This window comes from Hyperolius riggenbachi, chromosome 9, assembly GCF_040937935.1.
Source record: "Hyperolius riggenbachi isolate aHypRig1 chromosome 9, aHypRig1.pri, whole genome shotgun sequence".
Lineage (NCBI taxonomy): Eukaryota > Metazoa > Chordata > Amphibia > Anura > Hyperoliidae > Hyperolius > Hyperolius riggenbachi.
In genome coordinates this window covers 230,132,750-230,149,651 of record NC_090654.1, presented here as the reverse complement: position 1 = coordinate 230,149,651, position 16,902 = coordinate 230,132,750, and the positions used below count along the sequence as shown (strand labels likewise).

Here is a 16,902-nt window from a genome sequence, read left to right as displayed (position 1 = left end):
GCAGAGGCTGCAGATGCACTTGGCAACATGGATGCATACGAATGTATGGTGAGGGAGCAATAAAGTTATGCCTGACATTAGACATATCATACTGTCCAAATCAAATAGATAAGGTGATACCTTGTTCCTATATGTGATTAATTGGTTAGTCTCCTAGGGCATATAACCCTGCCCCCCTATTTGTATTTGATAGGGGAATCTGATCCCAGATAGTTGCATCAATCATTTGTATTGTGATTTATTATTTTATTGTATCCTATCTCCAGATGATTGTACTAAAATCAATAATATACAAGTGTGCCATGTATCACGCCCTGATTGATGTGTGTCCTAAACAAATCAAATGGTACATTCTTTATGTTTATAAACAGAGATGTGAAGGCGTTCGGACGTGGCTGATGACAGAGATTAACCACTTCAGTCAGTATTATGGACACGTATCTGGCCAGGAGGCCCAACTATTCACATGAGCACATTAGTCTTTTGCTCATTTTTATAGACAGTTACACAAGGTTGCACACGGCTTTATAAAAAACATGCCAAATTGAAGTCCTCATTTAGCCCATTTGGTGCTATTGAGTTTAATCGATATATCCACTGTGACTCAATTTGTGTCAATTTCCTATCCAAGTTCCCTCCTCTCAGACTTTTTCTCCAGTGTTGAACCCCCCAAAAACGGATATCAAATCTTGATTGGGGGTGCACAAGGTTCATGTGCCTCGCTATGGCTGTATCGTTTTTATGTTTAATATCACCTATGTGCTCAAGCACTCTTTCTTTGAGTGCTCTCGTTGTCTTGCCCACGTACAGTAAATCACATTTACAACTGGCAGCGTATACTACCGCCTTTGTGTCACATGTTATGAATGACCGGATCTCAAATGATCTTCCATTATGTGGGGCTATAAAATTCTTTGTTGTCGGCATGTATTTCCATGCTTTGCATCTCCCACAGTGGAACGAACCATTGGGTTTGGTTGGTAGCCATGTAGTAGTATGCACAGGTGTTTTGGAGAACGCACTATGAACTAGGATGTCTCTTAACCTCCTTGGCGGTATGAAAAATACCGCCAGGAGGGAGCGCAGCAGTTTTTTAAAAAAAATTTTTTTTTTTAATCATGTAGCGAGCCGAGGGCTCGCTACATGATAGCCACTGCTGAGCGGCATCCCCCCGCCCGCTTCGATCGCCTTCGGCGATCTCCGATCAGGAAATCCCGTTCATAGAACGGGATTTCCTGGAGGGCTTCCCCCGTCGCCCTGGCGACGGGGCGGGATGACGTCACCGTCGTCACTGACGTCGGGACGTCATTGGGAGTCCCGGGCCACCCCTCGGCGCTGCCTGGCACTGATTGGCCAGGCAGCGCTGGGGTCTGGGGGGGGGGGGGGGCGCGCGCCGCAGCAAATAGCGGCGATCGGGCGGGGGCCGGCGGCGATCAGAGTGCTGGCGCAGCTAGCAAAGTGCTAGCTGCGTCCAGCAAAAAAAAAATTATGAAAATCGGCCCAGCAGGGCCTGAGCGGCACCCTCCGGCGGCTTACCCCGTGTCCAGCACGGGGTTACCGCTAAGGAGGTTAAAGAGAGTCTGAAGCGAGAATAGATCTCGCTTCAGACCTCATAGCTAGCAGGGGCATGCATGCCCCTGCTAAAACGCCGCTATAGCGCAGCTTAACGGGGGTCCCTGTCCCCCCAAACCCCCTCCGTGCAGCGGGGGAGCGCTTCCTGGTTGGGGCAGGGCTAACCGCCGCAGCCCTGCCCCATGCGCGTCTGTCAGACGCGTATCTCCGCCTCTCCCCCGCCCCTCTCAGTCTTCCTTCACTGAGAGGGGCGGGGGAGAGGCGGCGATGCGCAAGGCAGGGCTGCAGCCGTTAGCCCTGCCTCCAGGAAGGATATCTCCAGCGACCAACATTTGCAGGGGGGTGGGTTGGGGGTGAAGGGACCCCCGTTAAGCCGCAGGATAGCGGCGTTTTAGCAGGGGCACACGTGCCCCTGCTATATATATAAGACCTGAAGCGAGATTTAGTCTCGCTTCAGTGTCTCTTTAAATTAGAGGCTCTCCTATATGTAACGGAGGGATGTGAGGGTAAGATCCTGGAGAGGTCCTTATCTTTGATAAGTATAGGCCAGTAGTGTTTTACTATTTCGAATACACTATGGGAGTGTTCCGTGAATGTACCAACCAATCGAGGTGGTGTCCGTTGTGTCATATTGGTGTCCCTATCATTGGTTGTTGTCTTGGAGGTGTTCTCCAAAGTTTGTTGTCTGGGTGTACCCTTTGCCCGTCTATATGCCTTCTCTATCACGTTATCTGGGAATCCTCTGTCTGAATCTATTGGTCAGCACCGCACACTCTTGTTCAAATGTCTCATCACTCGAGCAGTTTCTGCGGGCCCGGAGAAACTGGCCTATCGGGATGCTTGTCCTTAATGACCTGGGGTGGGAACTGTCCCATTTCAACAGTGAATTTGTTGCAGTGGGTTTACGAAATATACATGTTCCAATCCTGCCCTCACTGTCCTTTCTTATAGTGAGATCCAAGAAATTAATATGTGTGTCACTCACTTCATAAGTGAATCTCATACCAATTTGATTGTTATTCAGTATGGACACAAAATCTATGAACAGTTCACGGGGTCCCTCCCACAGTATCACAATGTCATTCATGAACCTTCCCCAATAAGCTATGTGTGCTGTGTAGAATTCGAGGTCTTCAACAAAGACCACAGTGTCCTCCCACCAGCCCAGGAACAGATTAGCATAGGAGGGGGCACAAGCCGTCCCCATTGCACTGCCCCTGAGCTGGTGGTAGGTCCGACCCCCAAACCAGAAGATGTTGTGGGTAAGGATGAATGAAAGTAAACTCATGATGGTGAGGTTATGTTCTTTCATGTGAATACCTCTCGTTGACAAAAAGTGTTGTACGGCTTTGATGCCTAGGTCATGTTGGATATTACTATATAGAGCCTCTACATCGATACTGGCTAGTAGAGTATCTGGTTTTACCACTAAATCTTGCAGTTTCGTCAGGACATCTTTAGTGTCTTTCAAATATGAGGGTAAAGTCTCAACAAATGGTCGGAGAAATGTGTCTACATATTGACTACTCGCGTCAGTCAGGCTTTGTCTCCCTGATACAATAGGTCTCCCCGGTGGTGGGGATCTTTCCTTGTGAATTTTTGGGAGGGCATAAAATACTGCTATTACTGGGTGTTCTGTGGACTTCTTGAGACGTTCATAGTCATCTGAGTCTAGTCCTCCATTCTCAAATCTGCTTTTGAGTAGCCCCTGTAGTTCTTTCTGATGGTCCATGAGGGGATTATTAGGTAAACGTTTATATTGTTGTTGGTCCCCCAACAATTCCATACACATATTTTCATATAGTGAAACGTCCATTACCACTATATTTCCCCCTTTATCAGCAGGTTTAACCACCCTGGCGTTCTGATTAAATCGCCAGGGTGGCTGCGGGAGGGTTTTTTTTAAATAAAAAAAAAACTATTTCAGAAAGCCCACTAGAGGGCGCTCCGGAGGCGATCTTCCGATCGCCTCCGGCGCCCAGAATAAACAAGGAAGGCCGCAATGAGCGGCCTTCCTTGTTTTGCTTATATCGTCGCCATAGCGACGAGCGGAGTGACGTCATCGACGTCAGCCGCCTCCGATCCAGCCCTTAGCGCTGGCCGGAACTTTTTGTTCCGGCTGCGCAGGGCTCAGGCGGCTAGGGGGGCCCTCTTTCGCCGCTGCTCGCGGCGAATCGCCGCAGAGCGGCGGCGATCAGGCAGCACACGCGGCTGGCAAAGTGCCGGCTGCGTGTGCTGCTTTTTATTTCATCAAAATCGGCCCAGCAGGGCCTGAGCGGCAGCCGCTGGCGGTGTTGGATGAGCTGAGCTCGTCCAGACCGCTCAGCTGGTTAATCACTATTTGGTCGTTTTTTTTCTAAGAGCTTCAAGGGCCTGTCTCTCTGTATGGTCAAGGTTGTCATGGATCGGTTGGTGATATGTGTCAACCTCAAGTTGTCTCAGTGCCCGTGTGACCATTTCTACAAAGGTGCTAATCTGTGAGTATTGTGTCAGGGAGGGACAGAACAAACTTTTTTTCTTTTGGCAACTGGGTGGTGCCATTTCTACTGTGCCTATGTCATTCTCTCTAAGTAGATCTTCCAAGGCTTCCTTCTCACCCTTCATGCTTTTTCTATCTTTGGCGTCCTTCGACTCAAATAGTTTAATAAGGGCTAATTTGCGTGCAAACAAATTAATGTCTTTCACCTATTCAAAAGCGTTGAATCTTGATGTGGGCACATATGATAGACCTTTAGATAACTATAATAATGAGCAAAAGACTAATGTGCTCATGTGAATAGTTGGGCCTCCTGGCCAGATACGTGTCCATAATACTGACTGAAGTGGTTAATCTCTGTCATCAGCCACGTCCGAACGCCTTCACATCTCTGTTTATAAACAAAAGAATGTACCATTTGATTTGTTTAGGACACACATCAATCAGGGCGTGATACATGGCACACTTGTATATTATTGATTTTAGTACAATCATCTGGAGATAGGATACAATAAAATAATAAATCACAATACAAATGATTGATGCAACTATCTGGGATCAGATTCCCCTATCAAATACAAATAGGGGGGCAGGGTTATATGCCCTAGGAGACTAACCAATTAATCACATATAGGAACAAGGTATCACCTTATCTATTTGATTTGGACAGTATGATATGTCTAATGTCAGGCATAACTTTATTGCTCCCTCACCATACATTCGTATGCATCCATGTTGCCAAGTGCATCTGCAGCCTCTGCCCTGTTTTGTCGCGGCGCACAGGGGAGGACACACTGTAACATTGGGGCAGACGCGCGCTCACATTGCACGGGCGGACGCTTCTCTGGCAGCCATCCATATGGCGGATGGTATGCGTCCCTGGTCGCCATGGTGAGCACACTCGCCGCGCGCAGCCTAAGGGCGGAGACATGAGACTGCTACGCGCGACGGCGTCCTTGGCAACGGCCGTGATGGCGGGGCCGGATGTGACGCACGCCTCCTAATAGGAGGCGTACTCTCGCCACTACCCAGTCCACCATTGCTCGATACAGGAACGCCACGAAATCTGTATACAGCATATATGTAAGATACCCGCCCTGTGGGCGGAGCATTGATCCTCACAGTATTTAGGTGTGCACCAGACAGGGTGCTGCAGCTCTGACTGGGGCTTTGTTGCTGGGGGACTTTTTGGTGGTGGGGGGTGTATTTCTTTGCATTTGTATATATGTATAGCACTTCTTTGATAAAGCCGTTAGGTGAAACATGTCAAGAAACTCCATATGCAAGCACTTTGTAATATAGCACCTCTTATTTACCTCAGCTACTATTAGCGAACAGTTGCATGTGTACCCATACCATGCATGTATAGTGTACATTGAGACACTGACTGCGCACTGGTAATACAACTGTTCTCTATCTTTCTTGTGTGAGAGCAATCTCTAGTGGAATAGCTACACCACTCAGACTAAGTGTCAGAGTGGGGGATAAGCAAAGACCTCCACTAAATTCATAACGCATACAGACATGTATCTCTCCACATTTAGAGTTGCCTAAAAGGGCACTCTGGTCTGACTAAATAGTCTTTTATATTAGAGCGACTTATACCGTTGTTGTACATATATAGGGACTGTCCTCACGGATACAGTGTCTAATTTTGTTTTCCCTACCTTCACTCGGTTAGTGCATGATCACTTCTTAGATGAATAAGGTTATAAAGCTCAATCACCATGATAGCTCCCTGCCCTCAACAGGCACAGGTAAGTGACTGTTGCCTTGCCTTTAGACCACGCTCAAAGTGGTGCCTTGCAGTTCAAGGTCTCTTACACACCACATGCGATTCCGATTTTTTATGCGATCCGATTTTTGATTTTGATTAAAAATGCTGCTACGTTTTTTAATCAGAATCAAAAATCGGAACGTATACAAAAAAAAAAAAAAAAAAGAGTCGCATGTAGAGTGCAAAGGCCTAACAGCCGCTTTCCATTCACCACCTATGTAAAGTTCACAGTGCAGCAGGAGAGTTTCTGCTTGGTAGTGTGTTACCACTTAACACGTGCATTAACAGTAAGAGTGAAGCATACTTTTCACTGTACCGGATGCACTTGTTCACTTCTTGTTGCTGGATGTTTTGCTGGTGGGTGTGGCAGCTGAGACGGCTCCTGTTTATTGGAGATGCAGAGCAAAAGGCCGCAGTCTGGGCGGGCCGATACGTCTGAAGGGAGGATTAGTGCCAGGATGACATCATGGCAGCTATTGTGAAGAATGTGTGCTAGTAGGTACTGCACTGAAGAGGATGGCTGTATGAGTCACTGTACCGGATACACTGTGAGCATAACATACAGCGCCATTGCCCAGATCTGTTGTGTTCCTGCTGTCACACGGAATGCAATAGCCACTGTGAACATGGCCTTAAAAGGATACGTCCAGGCAGAACTACTGCGCCTGCGCAGTCCAGTCCTGATGACGTCAGTGCTACCACGTGACCCATGCGGTGGAGCGCACAAGGAGCCAACCCGGAAAGCCAACCTGGCGAGGTCGGCATCTGCAGCGGAGGAGACCGGGAGCCACAAGAGCTGTGGCAAGAGCACAGGGCGGCTGCCAGGGGCTGGAGAAAGCTCCAGGTAAGTGGATTTTTGATTTGTTTTGTGCCTGGACGTATCCTTTAAGCTCTCCCTACCCAAAGGGAAATAGAAAACAAAGAAAAAAAAAGTATATTTAAAAAAAAAAAAAAAAATGGAGCACCTGAAGTGTGCTTAACAATAAAAGCAGGGTTGTGGAGTCGGTCCAAAAATCCACCGACTCCGACTCAGACTCCTCAGTTTAGGATTCCACCGACTCCGACTCCTCTAATTTGCATATTACAATTTTGTTGATTAAAAGTATGTAACATGAAATTTGTCTCTTAACTGCCAACGCTTAGGAATTTTACAAGACAACTGAAGTGAGAAGGATATGTAGACTACTATATTTATTCCCTTTAGACTAAAACTAGTCCTTGGTAAGAGTACTTGTAAAAGGTACAAACCGGAACAAAGAACATCTATCAGGCCCTAGGCAATGTAAGTGTGGGTACATGTAAGAATGATGTGCAGGTACTCTGCAGGGAAATGAGGAAATTCTGGGTGACAGACAACACCTCTGTGTTCAATGTGCACAGCATTCTCAGTGGATTCCCTGCAGCTCTGTGGGGAGTGCATATGCAGAGTATAGTACTACTGTGTAACAAAGTAAACCTGAGACAGATGAAATTAAAGTTTTATACATACCTGGGGCTTCCTCCAGCCGCCTTCAGGATAATCAGTCCCTCGTTGTCCTCCTCCACCACCAGAATTATTTCCATCTCATTGACCATCTCTATTAGTGACACAGCTACACATCAGGCTTTATTCTTACAGCATAGATGTTATTTAGTATATATAAGAGATTCCTGTGTACACATCATATATACAGTCACAATCAGATATGTATATCTGACCTTAAAAATACAGGGACTGCTTTATTGAAGCAGCACAAGTAACTAATTTTGATTGGTTTATTTCATTTTTGTGGACTAAGCACAGCTTTTACTGTATATATACATTATTTTTAATGACTATTATCTGAGAAATAGAACATTTTATCATATTTTCTATTTTAATTACAGTTACAAATTAATTAGGAGTCAGAGTCGGTGCATTTTTTCCCGACTCCGACTCCAGGCACCCAAAATTGCCCGACTCCACGACTCCGACTCCACAGCCCTGAATAAAAGTGATGCAATAAATGTATAAAGTGATTGAAAAATGTATTAAGTGTTTCTAAATGCAGCTTTTGGTGTTCCCACGCTGCCCATTCAAGTGCAAGGAAGCGGTTTGTTTTTTTTAAATTATGATTTTGACTTTATGCATCATTTGTGTAAACGCCGCAATAGATCCTGTAATATTGTCTTGGCTGCTGCATGATCGGCTACATTCAGCACTTCCATGTCCCCCTGGGGTGCTCTAGAGGTGACAACATACACCTGTGCTCCCGTCGTTCTGCTCAGTTGCAGAAAAGCATTCCGCATCAGCTAAATGAGACTCAGGTAGAAGACCGTGTGAACTGACCCTTCAACCTAATTTCTATAGGTGACTGAACTATTTCTCTTGGCGGTCATTTCAGCCTCCCGACCACAAAGCGCTTTTTAACTGCGATTACATGCAGCCGAATAGCTGAGCGTTTAGTAACACCATGCATGTCCCATTTGACACGCAGTGGAGCTACCCGTCAAAATACAGTTTCGTGTGTGGGGGAGGGAGCTCTTGTACAATCTCCATGCCAAGCACAAGCAAAGAGCAGTAGTAAGGCATTGAACTCAGCTACATGTGGAAATGAATATATGAATGAATATTATATATATATATATATATATATATATATATATATTTATTAATTACTCAGCATACACAGCCATACAGAGTACCGCAGCATACACAGCACATCAGGCCACACTGCACAGTACAGCACAGCAGCAAACACAGCCATACACAGCACAAGCTCCTTAAAATGTCCAAGTTGCATGTAATTCCTCATCTCCACGTAGATGTTCCTTCAGCAATAATACAATAAGTGCAGTGAGACTACTGGTGGTGACGGGCAGGAACTAGGGCTTCATACTCATATTAGTAATAGCAATAAGGCCGTGGTTATGCTGATTGCACGATCCATCCTCAACGGTACACGAGCGCCCACCTGCACACGTGCGTCAGCCTGGCTGGCACCCACCTTCCTGCTGCGGAGACAGACGTGCGCATTTCACTCCGTCTCCCGACAGCCAGGAGCCATCTCGGCAACGCCACCCACCGGCAAACCATCCAGGAACAAGAAGTGGAACAGAGCAGCTCAGTAACACCAGCTACAACCCGGAGCTCCCCCTAGCGGCTGGTAAGAGAAATGGCACTGTAGAGCCCTGTCACATTTGCCACCTGCATGTACTGCCTCACCTCTATCCTCCACAGCTGTGTCCAGCAAGAATACAGTAAGCGCAGAGGCTGCTGGTAGATACAGACTGGGACTAGGGATATATTTTCCTATTAGCACAAGCATAGAAGAAGGGCCGTGGTCACGTGTCACTGCAGGAGCCATCCTCAGCGGTACACGAGCGGCCCACCACATTACCTGCCATGCCGTCATCCTGACACTCCTACGTCCTGCAGATGTAGCGGCAGAGACAGAAGTCAAGTGCGGCCTTTCGCCAGGAGCCGTCTCAGCTGCCACAGCCACCGTCAAACATACAGGAACAAGAGCGGCTGTCCAGTCAGTAATGCCAGCTACAGTCCGGAGCTCCCCTAGCGGCTGGTAGGAGAAATGACACGAGTTAGAATGGATGTTATGTAAATAGATTTCCAGGAGTAGATTATGGGCTGGTAAATGATGCAAAAACTGCTCTTTTGAATGCCATAATGTGACAATTATATATTCATGGACAGGGTTTGGCATCTTTCTCAGTGGTATGTACGGCACCCCTATCCTCCACAGCTGGGTGCAGCAATAATACTGGCAGTGCAGAGAGGCTGCTGGTGGGGACAGGCTGGGACCAGGGGCGTAGCTAGAAATCATAAGGCCCCATAGCAAAGTTTTTGTTGGGGCCCCCTGCCCCTCCCCCCCAAAAAAAAAATATGATTACTGCACATGCTTGTCCCCGAATGCATTTATCCTCAATCACACTCCCTTCGCCAACAGTGTGCTGCATCTACTAAGGGCCCGTTGCCATTGTACGCGGTGGGATGCGGCTACATAGTCGCATCGCTCCATGGCCAAACTGTAATTATTGCACAGCAATGGAACAGTTTCCATTGCATGCAGGGCCGGATTTGTACTTTTTACCACCCTAGGCCCACTATCACCAGCCGCCCCCTGACCAACAGCATCCTAACGTGTTTTTTTTTTTCCAAACAAAAGATTAGGCAATTTGGTGGGGGGAGCGGGAGGATTCAGAGTGAGGTAGTCCCGGTGAAAAATAGTTGTGGCCATGATGCAGGCAGTGTTAACTGCAATGTAAGCCAAAACACGGGAAAAAGAGACCCTGAGCCCTCGTTCCCATTGCGTTCCGATAGGGTGTCCGTTAGCATTGGGCGCTTTTGGACGCATTTTTTTTTTTATTCCTGGCAATTTCTGTATGCTGGGTTTTTTTCTAAGCGTTTTTGTAAGCAGTTTTCCAGAGCGTTTCTTTAATTTACTCCCTGACGCAAGTCAGGAAGTGAACTCTTTGATCCGGAATAGAATAAATACAAAGTAATTATTCTTAAAAACGTGAACACAATCGCTGCACAAAGCGATTTTGTGAGCATTTTGCGTTTTTCCTGTACCTTCCATTCAGGGCAAATCACCCTGAAAATGGTCCATGCAGCGCTTTAGTCAGCGAAAAGCAAATGGAACGCCCCAATGAGAACTATCTCATTGGAAAGTATGGTGTAAGCGCTTTTAGGGCGATTTGTACAAATCACCAGTGCTTAAAAAAATCCAAAAAACACCTCTAGTTTGAACGAGCCCTAAAGATAGTTAGACAACGTTACCCCAACACATAAGAAAGCAGCGTTTCCCCCATGATATGGTGGAATGGGAAATTTGCATGATGGATGTACATACAAATCATAACTCCGCAAAAACTGTGTGATGCTATCATGTCAATTAATGTGAATCAAAATTTCAGAGAAATGCCATGAAGAAAAAGGAAGTTCTGAAGGCAAACAGGTGTCAAACTCAGTACTAGCAAAGTGGCCAGAGAAATATATCAGGAACCTGTTGTGATTTGGAGTCAAATCTGCCGCCATCGCACCTGCCTAGCAGTGGATGGCTTCCTATATTTGATGTCACACAGCCATGTGACTGCCTACAGGAGGGGAGTTGTGGTACCAAAGAACTGTAGGACAGAGTGCAGGTGTGCACGTCATCATGTGACTTTGTCGCTTGTTCCTCCCTGACATTACCAAGAGGGAGGAAGTGGTTTGGCCTGACAGTTGGAGCGCAGTCCTGTATGTGTTAGTTGTAGCACCCGGTCACCTGCCTACACACTTTGGGGGACAATAGGAGCCGCCATACAGCTTCTGGATTTGGGTGGTGGGAAACTTCCCAGAGGACATTGCCTAAATCCAGGACATGTCCCGGACGTCTGCTCACCATACCTAAAGTAGATCAGATCCAGTAATTAATCACCGCAGGTACAGGCTAAGCTGGCATTTGTAGTGCCTCAAACACAGGCTATGCTGGCACTTGCAGTGCATCACACACAGGTTATACTGGTACTTGTAGTGCCACACACAGGCTATGCTGGCACTTGTAGTGCATCACACACAGGTTATACTGGTACTTGTAGTGCATCACACACAGGCTATACTGGCACTTGTTGTGCATCACACACAGGCTATACTGGCACTTGTAGTGCATCACAAACAGACTATACTTGCACTTAAAATGCAAGTTGCACTACAAGAGCCAGTATAGCCTGTATGTGATAAACAACAAGTGCCAATATAGCCTGTATGTGATGAACTACAAGTGCAAGTATAGCCTGTATGTGATAAACAACAAGTGCCAATATAGCCTGTATGTGATGAACTACAAGTGCAAGTATAGCCTGTATGTGCTCACGTGTGAGGAACTACAAGTGCCAGAATAGCCAGTTTGTAATGCACAACAAGTGTCAACATAGCTTGTACCTGACTTGCAGTGCTTTAGGTGAATGTTATGCTGGCACATTTAGAGTTTTAGGTGCTCTCTCAATGCATGCCGAGCCTTGCAATCCACCCATTGCCCCCTCCCCCAGCTGTCACTCACGCAACCTGTTTCTATGCATGGAGCTGACAGTCCCGGGGGAGCCTTTCCTGGTCTGACAATCTCCTCTGCCGTGCAGTTGCCTCCTGTCTATCCGCCCCCGTTCTTGTCCTCCTCCATCCTGGAATTCCTGGAGCTGCTCTGTAGACTGTACCATGAGCCTCCAGCAGCTGCGCCCCCGAGTCACCCAAGTGTGAGCAGCAGCACCAGCCAAATCGCGCTGCACACTCTGTCCCCATAATCCACCGGCGGGCTGTCAGGCAGGAACTGGGGTGGAGAAGCCGGAGATAGGTCTTTTGCTGCTGACCGCGACACTGCAGTCACCACAGGCAGGTGGATCACTTTGTTTCGGCAATTGGCGATGTGCGTGGATCCGGTACGCAGACAGTTTGCAATGCGCCCTTTGAACTTTTCCGCCCTAGGAACCGGCCTTGGCTGCCTTCCCACAAATCCGGCCGATTGCATGTTGGTTATGCGGAGCGATCCGAGAATCTGCAACATGCTGCTGATTCTCCCACGCTCGCATGCATCCTCCCGCCTGTCTCCTCTAGTCACTTCCTTCTACCGTAGCGGTAGAAGGAAGTGACTAGAGGAGACGGCGGGAGGATGCATGCGAGCGACTGCAAGTGGAAGCGATGAGATGCGGCTGCAAGTGGAAGCGATGAGATGCGGCGAGGTAGCCGCACTCGCATCACTTCACAGTGGAAACAGGCCCTAAGTTGCAAGTTTTCTAAACTGTGCAGGAGGAACATGCTCCTGGGTACATGAGCATGATTGAGGAGGCGACCACGGCTGCGACAGTGCATGGAGTGACAATAACATAGTGGTGCTGAACAGGGAGGATGGTAAGGGACCTAAAAGACTACAGGAAGAAGTAGGTAAGTAAAGGTAAGTAAAGAGGACTCCCTGTATAGGTAGCCAGAAGCAGCCCACTCAGTATAGGTAGTCAGAGATGACCACCCATATAGGTAGACCACTCATATAGGGACTGCGGCCAGGTGTTCTGTCGTGATCGTCCCGATATGACATGCCATTACCACCATGCACATGATCAGCCATGTCGGCCTGAGATTTCCCAGCATGTCTTATCAATACATTCGACTGATATTAGCCCAAAATCTGCCAAATCAGCAATCGGGCATGCTTGGTGCGGCACAGATTTTCATCCCATATAATAAAATCGGCAGATGTATGGCCGCCTTTAGCCACAGAGCCTGAACAAGCATGCAGATAAGATGTTCCCTATAGAGCAGGGGTCACCAACTCCTGGTCCGGTGGCCTACTGCTGGTCCGTGGGCTGTTTTCTGCTGGTTCGCGGGTCTGGCCTCTCGCACCCCTCCCCCCACCGTTTGTGTTGCCTTATGAGCTGGCGGCCCTTTCCTCTTTTATAATCTCTGGTCAGCCCCTCTCCTCCATCTTCTTTCACAGCAGCGCGTCCCGCGGTTGCTGTGAGGAGGAAGGAAGCAGGATAGCGGCTTCCTGGAGCGACAATGTAAATCGCCGTTACCATGGGAACCACTGTCCTGCTGTCTTCCTCTTCACAGCAGCCGCAGGACGTGCTGCTGTAAAAGAAGATGGAGCATAGCGGAGAGGGGCCGACCTGGGAATATAAAAGAGGAAGCGACCGCCAGCTCATAAGGTAACACAAGCAGCGGCCGTAGGGGGAGCAGGCACTGAGGGCAACTATACTACCTATACTAGGGCAACTATACTAACTAAACTAGGGAAACTAAACTGGCTACCTATACTGGGGGGCAACTATACCTTACCTATACACTTGGGCTCCTGAAGACTTCCAAAGCCTCCCATGGTGGAGGAGAGCAGTCTCCAACCCATTGGTTGGAGTCAGCTAACAGGGAAGACAGCACAGAAACAAGGGGACCATGGGAGGTACAGAAGTACAGGAAGACCCTATAGAGCCCAGAGCCATCCCACTCCTTAGTAAAGTATCTGATTTTTTTTTTATTATTTTAAATATGCTTCAGGATCACTTTAAAAGACTGCCGAGGTGACAGTGAAAATCTATGGTTACTCACCTGGGGCTTCTTCCAGCCCTTAGCATCCGTTTCAGTCCCACGCCGCTGCCCCAGTCCTCCTCGGTGTCCTGCTGGCCGTCCATAATGATCGCAACCCACCGGCGGGGTCAGCTCTTCTGCGCAGGCATTCGTGCCCACATCATCTGGCACGTACTGGGCAGTAGTTGTGCGCATGCACAGTATGCGTCAGATGACGTGGATGAATAGCCGACCCCACTGATGGGTCTCAATCATTACGAGCGCCAAGTGGGACATCGAAGAGGACGGGGCTGTGGCGAGGGACTGAAACGGCTCCTAGGGTCTGGAAGAAGCCAAAGGTGACTAACCATAGATTTTAACTGTCGCCTCGGAAGTCCTTTAAGTGTGACTACGTTTGTTTCAGGTGTGAGATTCAGACACTACTGATGCAATGAAAGATCAGCAGGATGCAACTGGTATAGTGTAAAAAAAAAAAAAAAAAATATGGCAGGCTTGTCCTTTAACATTTCATATTAATAAAAACAAGTTTGAATATTTGGCGAGGTAGATCTAGCAATAGGAAATGTCATCATGTTAACCACTTGTCGACCGCCCACTACCTATGGGCGTCGGCAAAGTGGCACACCAAGTACCGAGTAACGCCCATGGGCGACGGTACCTGGGGGACTGAATTGCCGGGGATCGCGCGCATCCGCCGGCATTAGGCTCCGCCCACCCACGACGTCAACCCGCCGGCCAATTAGCAGCGCCGGCGGGTTTGTTAACCCCTGATCTGCCTCATAGTAAGCGTATCATATGCTATGTAATGTATACAAAGTGTATTATACAGGCTGCCTCCTGCCCTGGTGGTCACAGTGATCGAGGGACCACCAGAGCAGGAGGCAGCCCCCCTAGTAAGCACAACAGCACACTTTTCCTGCCCCCTGATCGCCCACAGCACCCCTCAGACCCCCTCTGATCACCCCCACAGACCACAGTTTGCACCCAATCACCCCCCTAATCACCCATCAATCACCCCCTGTCACTATATGTCAACGCTATATTTTAGATCTGGTCCTAAACTGCCCCCTGGGGACTCCTGATCACCTCCAGCCCCACACCCTTAGATCCTCCCCAGACCCCCCCCTCCCCGGTGTACTGTATACATCTATCATCCCCTGTAATCACCTGTCAATCACCATCAATCACCCATCAATCACCCCCTATCACCACCTGTCACTGCCACCCATCAGATCAGATCCTAACCTGACCCTTGTGGGCACCTGATCAACCACCCACACCCTCAGATCGCCCGCAGACCCACCCTCAGATCACCTCTTAAGTGCATTATTTACATCTTTTCTCCCTTTTCTCCCCTCTAATCACCCATCAATCACCCCCTGTCACTGCTTCCCATCAGATCAGACCCTAATCTGCCCCTTGCGGGCACCCAATTACCCGCCCACACCCTCAGATCGCCCTCAGACCCCACCCCCCCCCCTCGCCAGTGCATTGCTTGCATCTATTCTCCCCTCTAATCACACCCTGATCACCTATCAATCACCCCGTCACCCCCTGTCACTGCTTCCCATCAGATTAGACCCTAATCTGCCCCCTGCGGGCACCCGAACACCCACCCACACCCTCAGATCGCCTCAGACCCCCTCCTGATCACCTCTTAAGTGCATTATTTACATCTTTTCTCCCCTCTAATCACCCTCTGATCACCCATCAATCACCCCCTGTCACTGCTACCCATCAGATCAGACCCTCATCTGCCCCTTGCAGACGCCCAATCACCCGCCAACACCCTCAGACCCCCCCCCCCCCGATCACCTCCCCAGTGCATTGCTTGCATCTATTCCCCCTCTAATCACACCCTGAGACACCCATCAATCACCTCCTGTCACCCCCTAGCACACCTACCCATCAGATCAGGCCCTAATTTGCCCCGTGTGGGCACCTGATCACTCGGCCAAACCCTCAGACCCCCTTCCAATCACCTCCCCAGTGCATTGATTGCATCTATTCTCCCCTCTATTCACCCCCTGAGACACCCATCAATCACCTCCTGTCACCCCCTAGCACTCCTATCCATCAGATCAGGCCCTAATTTGCCCCGTGTTGGCTCCTGATCACTCGGCCAAACCCTCAGATCCCCCTCAGACTCCCTTCTGATCACCTCCCCAGTGCATTGATTGCATCTATTCTCCCCTCTAATCACTCCCTGAGACACTCATCAATCACCTCCTGTCACCACCTGTCACCCCCTAGCACTCCTATCCATCAGATCAGGTCCTAATCTGCACCCTACGGGCTTCTGATCACTCGGCCAAACCCTCACCCGCCCCACCGCAGTGCCCGAATTTTTCTTTCCTGATCACTGCTGGTCTCTACAACTTAATTGTGGCTGAGACCAATCGTTATGCCACACAATACGCAACCGCCAATCCGAGAAGCTACCATGCCCAGCCTTTTTGGTGGAAACCACTTCAAGTTTCCGAACGTAACATTTTTTGGGGCCTTCTCCTTAACATGGGGCTAGTGAAAAAGAATGTATTGCGGTCTTATTGGTCTACGCACCCAATACATCACATGCCCATGTTCTCTGCTGCCATGTCCAGGTCACAATTTGAGAGCATCCTGCGCTTCCTGCACTTCAGTGCCAATACAACCTGTCATCTAGGAGGCCACCCTGCTTATGACCGGTTCCAAAAAATTCGGCCCCTCATAGACCACCTAACATCAAAATTTGCAGATGCTTATACCCCTGAACAGTTATTTTCAGACATTTGGTTTCCAGACTACGCCTCACGGTTTTGGGCCCCTAAAATGCCAGGGCAGTATAGGAACCCCACAAGTGACCCCATTTTAGAAACACGACACCCCAAGGTATTCTGTTAGGTGTATGATGAGTTCATAGAAGATTTATTTTTTGTCACAAGTTAGTGGAAAATGAAACTTTGTGAAAAAAAACCAATAAAATCAATTTCCGCTAACTTGTGACATCAAGACATCGCAAGACATAACATCGCAAGACATAACATCGCAAGACACAACATCGCAAGA

General features: G+C 48.4%; 1 protein-coding gene across 7 annotated transcripts in view; it reads right to left on the bottom strand.

Moving 5' to 3' along the window:
* LOC137533006 (uncharacterized) overlaps window positions 1–16,902 on the bottom strand; it is a 63,412-nt gene that overhangs the window by 26,636 nt on the left and 19,874 nt on the right. For 4 of the 7 annotated variants that reach the window (XR_011024106.1, XM_068254131.1, XM_068254132.1 and 1 more), the window contains one exon: window positions 9,185–9,361. Coding sequence is in view for 2 of the 7 variants with exons in the window: in XM_068254131.1 (XP_068110232.1) it covers window positions 9,185–9,191 (7 nt within the window). In the remaining 5 variants the exon portion in view is untranslated. Of the gene's footprint in view, window positions 1–8,758; window positions 8,883–9,184; window positions 9,362–16,902 lie in introns of those variants that run through there. The other 3 variants (XR_011024107.1, XM_068254130.1, XM_068254129.1) reach the window with 3 other exon arrangements.